Source organism: Apaloderma vittatum, unplaced genomic scaffold (genome assembly GCF_000703405.1).
Source record: "Apaloderma vittatum isolate BGI_N311 unplaced genomic scaffold, ASM70340v1 scaffold7172, whole genome shotgun sequence".
NCBI classification, from domain to species: Eukaryota; Metazoa; Chordata; class Aves; order Trogoniformes; family Trogonidae; genus Apaloderma; species Apaloderma vittatum.
Genome location: NW_009705173.1, coordinates 12137 through 22278, shown reverse-complemented (window position 1 = coordinate 22278; position 10142 = coordinate 12137). Strand labels below are relative to the sequence as shown.

At 50.3% G+C, this 10142-nt stretch overlaps 1 protein-coding gene across 1 annotated transcript in view; it reads left to right on the top strand.

The window, feature by feature from the left end:
* The first annotated feature begins 1284 nt into the window (after window positions 1-1284).
* Window positions 1285-10142, top strand: part of ST6GALNAC1 (ST6 (alpha-N-acetyl-neuraminyl-2,3-beta-galactosyl-1,3)-N-acetylgalactosaminide alpha-2,6-sialyltransferase 1) — a 14029-nt gene continuing 5171 nt past the window's right edge. The window contains exons 1-4 of the mRNA XM_009865291.1: window positions 1285-1415; window positions 4401-5028; window positions 8866-9034; window positions 9231-9402. Coding sequence (XP_009863593.1) covers window positions 1285-1415; window positions 4401-5028; window positions 8866-9034; window positions 9231-9402 — 1100 coding nt within the window. The remainder of the gene's footprint in view (window positions 1416-4400; window positions 5029-8865; window positions 9035-9230; window positions 9403-10142) is intronic.

Sequence of the window (10142 nt, the reverse complement as noted above, 5' to 3'; positions counted from 1 at the left end):
TTGTCCGGGAGGGAGAACCCCCGCCTCCCGAAGTTTGTGCTCTGGGGTGAACTCGCCACCGGCTGCCGCAGCAGAGGAGCCCCACAGAGGAGATACAAGGACTCTCTGAAACAACACCTCAGTTTTGGCCATACTGAGTACCATCAGTGGTCCACTCTGGCCTCCAATCGGGAGACGTGGAGACACCATCCGTAACAGTGCTGCCTCCTTTGAGAACGCACGTAGAATTAGTCTCGAGGAGAAAAGACAACGCAGAAAGAGCCGTGCCTCGCCAATACTGCCTAAGGAGACTTTCCGCTGTGTGAGATGGTTCAAAAGCCAGAAGTAAGAGACCAGTCTTGGCGCTGGTACTGGAGGCAGCCTGACTGAGAAAGAGAAGAGCAGCTGCAGAGTGTGGAGCAGCAGCTCAGAGCTGGTGGCACACTTGGCTCAGCTGGGGAACCTGAGCGGCAGGCAGGCCAATGTTAACAAATCTGTCAGCCCTAGCACGGTTAGACTGCAGTAGAGTTGACACCTTACAGACATGTGAAATGCTGGATTAAAGTGTTTTCAGTTGCCCTAGAGGCAGGTCAGCTTTCTGAAAGAGGGAGGGGACTGTCTGACTGATCCCTGTCCTCTAACATTTTACCCAAGCCCAGCTCTGCCTTTTGACACAAACTTCTTTGTTCTGTGGTGGATTTGCAAGGAATCTCACTCTGACGTGTTTCAAAGCAGTCATGAAGTGAAAAAATGTGTATCTAAAAAAGCTCTTGGGGGCAGGGATTGCTTCTGGATTGGAGCTGCAAGGAATTACTGCACAAAGAGGAAAATAAAGAGCTGTTCGTGGTTATGCCTAGAATCTCTCCTGAGCCCGTGGGCCACGTGGGGATCTGAAAGCTGATTGCTTTGACTGTACCTGTGGCCGCTTCCATAATTCACACAAATGTTCCCAGTGATGTTTCCACCAGATTAGAGGTAGAGAGTTTCCTTCTTACATTGGACTAACCTCATGAAGGAAAATACAGGAAACCTCCATTGTGTGCAGCAAAAGGTGTTTCTTTCCCCACTCTGTGTTGCAATAAGCTTGGGGTGATAGAGGGAACAGTGCGAAGCTCCTGTGTTGCCTGAGCAATTGGATCTGTGTGCAGAGCGTCTGGAAATGTTGGAAGAAAGGGTGTGCACGTTCGCGTAGGGCAATGCAGAGAGGAGACCAGCCCACTCGTTCAACACACCTTTGGAAGGCACTGCCTGGTGAGCACCTCTGAGCAGCGGCACCAGAGCCTCTGTTCTCTCCAGCATCTCACCATGTGGTTTGTCAGGAGAAGGTTTCCTAAAATTCCCCGAGCTCTCATTTGGGTCGTTGTTTTAATAAACCTTTGCATCTTGATTGCTCATTTCAGCTCTTTTTCTGGCTTGTCAAAGACAAGGATTTTCAGGTAAGAGACCTTATTTCTTGTGATGTGTACTGCCTGGATAGGGTGCTTGTGCTCACTTTTTTTTTTCCTTCTCTCTCTCTGTGTCTTTTTACCCTGAAACTTGCATTTCTGAGTGACCACTTTGCTTTAGCAGACCACATGTGTACAATCAGACTCCATGGTGTTGGAAGATCTGCAGTCAAAAAGGTGCTTCTACTGGATCACTGGCTTTCAGTGTTTCCTTGCGTAGCTGTTCAGGAAAGCAGCTGTTGCTTTACCAATGCTGCCTGTTTCCAGATGTTGGCACTACAGAGTACATGTTTTTCCTGGTAACTCCCAGAAGGACTTCATTCAGCCGTAGTCCAGATTGCCTTGCTGGACACTGAATTCGGTGGGATACCTTAGGATTTGTTGTGAGTTCAGCACCTGATTCCTACGACAAATATGCCGCATACTGGGAGAACAACGTTATGCAGACCTGACCAATGTATGTAGTATTTTTCAGAGAAACGGTCAAGTAAAACCTGCAAGAATGGGTGTGGAGGGAATTGCAGTAAATTGCCCCTGGCATCGTTCCTGGCACACAGCAGGTGTCTGAGCCTTTCCTACCATCTCTGTGCTGGTGCCCCACGCTGCGTGTAGGAAGTGCCCCTCCAGCCTCCCCGCCAGCCCTCGGGTGGTCCCAGCTCTCCCCCGTGAGCTCCTCTTGGTGGGGTTAGTCTCTAACCAACCTCTGGAGGCTGATGCCATGGGAGCAGGCAGGAGAGGTGAGGCTGGGAGCAAGGGAGGCAGGAGAGAAGGCAGAGGTGTAGAGAAGTGAATTGTCCCAGCTCTGCTGCTGACGGACTCGGCGATCAAGGAGAAGTGGCTGTCCCTGCCCGGCTGCTTGAAGCCATTTCCTTCTGCCGTAGTTTCAGATAATGGAAATGTCCATGTCCTTTGCAACATAAATAAAACACAGGTAGGCATGAACTGCACATGGTTATCCGTGTGTCAGTTCTATTTCCAAACTTTTATGTGTAACATAGAATGCACGAAGCAGCATTTTTCATGGCTTCATCCTCAGTTTGTCCTCGGGCTTTGTAAATGGAGAGGAAAATGACAGTAAATGTCGTTGAGCTGCTGCGGTTTTTTGCCAGCTGGACTCTAGAGCCTGACGTTTGATGAGCTGCTTTGACCATTTTTCTGGATTTGAAATGCTGGTCAGGAGAGCAGGGTCTGTGAGTGCCTGGCCTGCCTGGGTCTGGCTGCCAGGAGCAAGGTTTTGGATGCGAAGGGCCCTCAGTTTTACGTTTTGGTCTCAGTACGTTTGGCACGGTATTTGAAATTAAAGTGTAACAGAGCTGGGATGGAATCTGTGCCCTACGAGACAGCACATACGGGAAGTCTGGGCTGGGGGATGGTTTGTCGTGTTGTCCTGTTGCGTTTGTTCTCTGCCCTTTAATTTCAGATTTTTAAATGTCATCTTAAAAATACAACAGAAAATCCTCCAGGGATTTAAGATCAGCCTGTGCTACCTTACCAAATTTCTCTTTACTTAGCGTGTATAAAATCTTTCCTCTTACTAGGCAGTAAACAGTAAGGCAAATTTATACGTGGAAGCACTGCGATAGAAAGCAGCTGCTACATACTCAGTTGCAACTGGCTGATGAGTGGGAGGGAAAGTAGAGGAAGAGCTGAGAGGCCACTTACAACAACATCTTTTTCTTAGAATTGATGCTGGAAAGGTTCAAGTATTTACCCGATACAAAATGATTTTTAAAAGCCTCCTTAGCTGATAATTTCCCAGTCGCTTTGATGAATACCGCACCACTCCAAGGCTGCAGCAGCAGCTGAACTGTTATCTACAGCCTGCTACCTGCAGAGCTGCTTTTCTTTCCCCATTTATCACCTCAGAGTCAATGCACAGCTCTTGGAAACCAATGCTCTGCTTCATGCAAAAGGTGAGCATGAGTGTGGAATCAGAGTGCCACGACTATTCTGATTTATGCTGAAAAGCTTTGCTGTACATAAAAGCTCAGCTGCAGAACTTTTCACCTTCTTTTTTCCTGTTCCACCCTCCAGCTGCATGCAGATAACAAGGAACATTTGGGACAAAACCCCACCACTTCTGCCTTGATTTTTTTTTTTTTTTGCTGGGTTTCAGCTCAGTCCTGTTGCCAGTGGCTCTTCTGCTGTTGGCAGCTGCATCCTCCTGTGATGTCCTTGTGCCCACTTGTGTCTCTGAATCAGGCAGCAGGGCAGCTGCAATATTAGAGGTGACTGCTGAAAATGCAGCAATTTTACATTTTTAAACTTCAAAGTGTATTTCAATAGCTTCAAAGTGCCTGTCCTAAGATCTGTGTACCTGGCAAACGCTGTGAGAGGCCACTGAGTTAGCTAAGGGGGAGGAAGAGAGGGAAAAGTGCCTGTGGCCCCAAATGCTCATGAAGTGATGTGTGGTAAAGGGGTGAGTTTTGCTTCTTACTAGACTTCCCTTACTCAATTCTGGAAGACCTTCATGCTCTGCTGCTGAAGCTCTTGGCTCTGCTGGTGGAGAAGAGAGCCAGGTGACTGCCTTTGTGGTGTGCACCATGTCCCAGCTCAGGATCTCCACGACAGCCCTGTAGGGCTCTGGGGGCGCTGCTAGGGGTCCTGCCTGGCACGGGGCAAAGCTCTTCGGTGCTGGGTTGAAGTTCCTGCCTGTGTGGGTGTTTCCCAAGCCAAGTGCTGAAGAGGAGCGCGTGGCCTCTGGGATTTGCTGGGCGGGGAGATGAGCAGTGTTCAGGCGAGAAGGGTGCGGGAAGCTGGATAACGCTTTGGTGAAAAGTTGAAAATGAAGTTGAACTCCTCCTGCAGAAACTCGGTGGCAGTTGCCGAGACAAGTCCCCTGAGGTGGTAGACATGTGCAGTGATTGCTCAGAAGCACAGAGAGAGCCTCACAGTCACGAGCATTGGGAATGGGCTGGAAGGTGTTTGGCATTAAGTGGAAGGTGCATGACGTGTCTGCTTCTCCTTTGAATTCAGGCAATTGAACATTTTCCAACGCACACCAGAAATGCTACGAGAGGACACCCAGGAGCAACAGGGTTTAAACTATTCTGATAATGGGAACTCAAGGAGCTTTTTAAAGGTGACTTCAGGGAGAGAAAGGCTCGAACAAGATATGGCCGAGAGGACACCAAGATGGGAAGAAAAGGAGGAGCAGAAGAAAATGATGAAACCAGTTGCCAGGATGGAGAAAGCCACGGAGAGCATGACAGTGGAACCTCCCCCTGCATTGGAGGCAGTCAAGGTGACAACAGCGAGAACAACCCATAGGGTGCAGGGAAACAAGGAGAAAACAGTGAGACCAGCCCCAGGGGTGGAAGAAGCCAAAGAAAAGACAGCAGTGAAACCGCTTCCCAGGGTGGAGGGAACCAAGGAGAACACAACAGTGAAACCATCCCCTGGGCTGAAGGCAGTTTCTGAAAACAACGTAACCAAAGACCAAGCAACGCCAAAAGAGCCTCCTGCATCAGTGAAAACTGCAAGACCTGTTGCTCAGGCTGCTGCAGTGACAGAAGAGAAGAAACTGAGGGCTGCTGACTTCAAGTCTGAGCCACGGTGGGATTTTGAGGACAAGTACTTGCTGGACAACTCCTCTCCACCATTGGTAGGTGCGATGGCTGTGTGTGCTCGCCAGGAATGATGCCCCCTTGTTGAGCCCCTTGTCTGCTGTCCCCAGGTCACGTGTGCCCTTTGCCGATAGATCAGCTCACTGGTATTTGCAGGTGCCGCTGGAACCCAGACAGGGAGACTTGTATGTAAAACTCAGTTAGCCTGGCCAGTCCTCCACCATGCTCCAGTGTGGGAACTTAAAGAAGTTGCACATGTTTCCATGGGTTCCTTTGAAAGTCAGCCCGAGCAGCCCTGTCTGGAGCTCAGGGTACATCAGAAGCTGGAGAAAATATCTTCTAGATGTGCCCCAAGGTGGTCCCACTCTTGAGTGCCTTGATATATTGCGTGGGGGACTTAGGCACACAGCACATGCATTCCCTGTGACGTGGCACCCTACGGTCAGTTGGCTCACACGTCGTTTTGCGATGCCCACGGGCAGGCGTTAGGTGCCTGGCAGTCTTCACATAGGCTTCCCACTTCACACCCAGTCTCTCGGGAAGCTGAGCATCTGCATTCCTGTGAAGACTCGAGTTTAAAATGCCTGATTTGCCTTGATCTTTGATTTATGCAGCCCGGCAGGGTCATGGTGAGGGAACAGGACCAGGATTGCCTGTTGACCCACGCACACGTGTACCACAACAGTGACACTGGCGCTGGGCTGGGCTGTGAGGAGTGACGCCAGCAGCGATGGTGAGGAGGGTCTTTGTGCACATGGACGGAGGCTTTGTTTTCTGCTTGTATAAAAGTCAAAATAAGGTCAAAGAAAGAGACTTAGATGAGGATTGATAAGCATGTACCTGCCTGCCTTGGAGACAGGAGAGTGGGCACTGTTCTTATTTTTAAGGTTTTCTCTCAATGTTGGTGAAAATTCAACTATGTGTGATGTGCCCCACTGGAGAAATGATGGTTAAGAAATAACTTTTTTTGTTGTTCTTGTGGTTGGTTATCAACAAGAGGAGAGTCTTTCCCACATGTTACCAGTTCACTTTTTCCACCCTGTATAGAGACACTCACAGTGAGCAAGCAGATTCTTGACCCATTCAGAGCTCCACGACTCAGATAGTCTCAACATGTTGATGAGTCTGGGATTTTCTTGCTACGCATTGAACCATCATCACAACAGAGCCAATAATTCAGAACAGATCTGGCATTTAGCACATCTTGTTTTGTTCCTCTTTGCTACATATGAACAGCTCAGCACAGGTCAAGGTTTTGGTAGGGATGAAGGTGAGAATCTCAAACGACATGTTGTACCTGTCAAGGCAACAGCACTTGCACAGCTACACAGCTCCCAACTTTTCTTACAGATCGTGTTTGCTGCCCTCGACCCCAGGATGCCCTGGGAGACATGCAGAGAGCAGAGACAGGTGCACTGGGCCAATAAAAAATCCTAGGATGAGTTTAATTGTTTTTTAGTGTTTTATTTGGTAAAGGAGTAGCCACTAGAGCACAGATACGCCATCCTGGGTGTCTCGCACCCCTCACCCGAGTCTCCCCTGCTAGGACCAAAGTCCCTTCGCAGTGGGCAACTCCAGTGAGCTGATAGGTGCCCCTTTCGACTACTTTCACACACACATTCTTACTCTTGAGAGCCTCTCTTCTCCTCAGTTTTTGCCCTAGGTTTCCCGTAGAAGGAATCAAATCTTATAAAAATGTTTTTTTCAGATGGTACGCTGGGAAAAAAACCAGCTTGAACTGGGTGTCTCCAGAGAGAGGTCTTGAACAAAGAAATCCCTTGGCAATTACAGCCTTTCAATCTATGCACCTGCCCCTCACGTGCTCCTCGTGTGCCTTTCACGTGCCTTTTGATCCAGAGGTGATTTCTGGCCTGGGATCTTCTAACACCTTACTGCGTTCCTCTTCTGTCCCCAGGCAGGCCATTGACTGTTCTTATCTTGTCGAGTCACAGCTTGTGCTGCTGATTGTGGCCTCCTTATCTTCTGGTTTGTGCTGGCTCCAGAGATCCTCTTTTGCATAACTAGGTAAAAGGCTAGCAAATCTAGGTAAAAAATCCCGACTTGTGGCCTAAGGCTGCAGCAAATCTGGCTGCTCATGCTCACCAAGTCGTGGTAGACAAATAGGACACCAAGGGGCACAACGTGAACCTGTAACCCCTGCATCCTCATGCTAAATGATTGACTCCGAGTGATTCATTCTATTTAAAATTAACTTATTTAAACTAGCAGCTAGTATTTCTTAACATTATTCTTGAGTTCTCTCTCCCTTGTGGCATTTTGATGTCGTTCCCTCGTTTTGGCAGCGCGAGCCGTTCTCTTGCTGATGATGTGCTCTTCAGCGCCGCACCGAGCCGCTTGACAGGAGCAGCTGGCCTCAGACATACCTCTGTTATCCAGAGATCTGTGACTATTAAATGCAAAATAGGCTGTTAAACACCTGAGCTCATGCAGTGGCCCAGCCTGGCTGAGTCACAGCAGAAGGGCCTGACAGATGATCCAGTCTGTGGGACAGGACGTGCATCCTTCTTTCGCGGCTCCCCACGGTCTTGAGCCACCCAGAATACAAGTGGGAGTGGGCAATCCCATGGCTGAGAGTGCGTGTGCCACATGGGGCGGTTCCTCATCCCTCCTGCCCAGCGTTACTGCCTGTGGACACAGGGTTAGGTCACCAGGATCCTGCTCACTGACTGCCAGACGACCTCTCATCTGAGGAGCGGCTGAGCACATGCAGCCGTCTCGGAAGTGCAGAGCAGTGGCTGGCAGAGAAATGGGAGACAACAGCTCACGGCAGGGAGCTGGGAACATCCTCCACTGTGACTGAGGCTGCAAAGCATCTGGGCGTGCAGAACAGCTGGGACAGCGGGGAAGCCCTTCCTCAGTATGGAAAAGAGGAGAAAATGCCTGTAGAACTGTCTTTAGTGAAGACTTGGATCCAGACACTACGTGTCGTGTCTCGCTCCCAAACCTCATCTCTAATTCTGCAGAGAGGGAGTGACTAGAAGCGTTCCAACCTCCTTCATTTCTTACATGATCAGACTTTTTCCCAGTTCCTCTGGTACTGATCCAGTCTCGCTGTGGAGGCACAAGAAGTACCAAGCCTTGGGCCGTATGGAGCACAGCGTGAGCAGGAAAGGAGCATCCCTGTCTCTGCATATGAAATGTGCTGCATGTGAAATGCTGCCAGCGTGAAACCCTCCCCAACGTTCTTCTCATTGCACTCCTGTTGGACAGGCAGAACGAGGGCTGTCTCCTTGGGCTGTGTCCGAGTTGTCATCCCCACCTGTAGCAGAGAGCCCAGCTCAGCTGTAGAGCACACAGCAAGGCTTTTGGCAACGTGCTCTGGTCATTGCTGGGGATGTGAGTCCCCTTGGTCTCCTCTTTTGTCTTTCAGTAAGTCTTTGGGGAAGATGTCTAAGATAAAGTGGAGCCCAAGCTGGCTCTGTGGAAAATCCAGCTCCATGGAGTGGTTCCCTCTCCGTTTGCACACGCAGGCTGACTCTTGCCAGCTGTAACAATACATCTTCTGTCAGAGAGGGGGACTGCTGGCCTTATTTGGTATGTTTGGGTTAGACCTATTGCAGATGTTAATTTGCATCAGTTAATGAGGCCCGAAGGCCGTCACAGGCCTGTTGCTCTGAAGACGAAGGTCTGGCGTCCTCGCAGGGGATGTTCCACCAGCTGTTATTGGTGTAGTGCTGGAATTACGCCTCAGGTTCCTGGTGACGGGGACGCTGAGGGAAGTGGATGGTGCCCCACCGGAGTTCCTGTGCTTCTTTCCGTTACTCTTACGCAACAGGCACACAAGCACTGGCACTCAGTCAGGTTTATCAACTCCCTGCTAATCAACCTGTCTTGTTTTCTTTTTGATTTTCAAGACCTGCTCTGAATCAGTGAAGACCAAAGCTGCCAAGTCTGGCTGGCTGCGAGATCTTTTCCTGCCCAACATCACGCTCTTCACGGACAAGAGATACTTCAGTGACAGCGAGTGGGACCGCCTGGAGCATTTTGTGCCTCCCTATGGCTTCATGGAGCTGAATTATTCACGTGAGTCCCTTGGGGCGTGTCAGGATGGGACTGTCCAACTCCCAGCAGAAGCCTTAGGCCAAGTAGCTGGAGGTTTGCAGCATCTCCCTCCCAAAGGCGCCAGGCTGCGTGCATCTCCTGGTGGAACCTGTGGTGGTTTCACTGTGTCCATCCCAAAGACTCTTGATGCTAACTCTGCACCGTGTTTGCTTCACAGTGGTGAAGGAGGTCATGTCCCTGCTGCCCCCAAATCCTCACCAGCAGCTGCTCCTGGCCAACAGCAACAGCAGCACGCCGCCATGCGTCAGCTGTGCCGTCGTGGGGAATGGAGGAATACTGAACAACTCTGGGATGGGCCAGGAGATTGACTCGCACGACTACGTCTTCCGGTGAGGCAGGCGTCCTTCTTGGAATCATAGAATCATAAAGGTTGGAAAGGACCTTTAAGATTATCAAGTCCAACCTACAGCCCTGCACCACCCTAACACTAAACCATCTCCTCAAGTGCCACATCCAACCGGTTTTTAAACATGTCCAGGGATGGTGACTCCACTACCTCCCTCGGCAACCCATTCTAATGCTTCACCACCCTTTCAGTGAAGAAATTTTTCCTAATATCCAGTCTAAACTTCCCCTGGTGCAACTTGAACCAGTTCCCTCTTGTCCTATCACTATTCACTAGGGAGAAGAGGCCAACACTCTTCTCACCACAGCTGCCTTTCAGGTACCTGTGGAGAGCAATAAGGTCTCCCCTCAGCCTCCTCTTCTCCAGGCTGAACAGCCCCAGCTCCCTCAGCCTCTCTTCGTAAGACTTACCCTCTAGTCCCCTAATCATGCTGGTTGCCCTTCTCTGTACCTTCTCCAGCACCTTGATGTCCCTCTTGTAGTGAGGGGCCCAAAACTGGACACAGCACTTGAGATAAGGCCTCACCAAACCTGAGCAGAGGGGCATGATCACCCCCCTACTCTTGCTCACTACACTATTCCTGACCCAGGCCAGGATGCCGTTGGCCTTGTCCCCCTGGGCACGCTGCTGGCTCATGCTCAGCCGGCCATCTGTTAACACCCCCAGGTGCCTCTCTGCCAGGCAGCTCTCCAGCCACTCCTCCCCAAGCCTGTACCGCTGCAG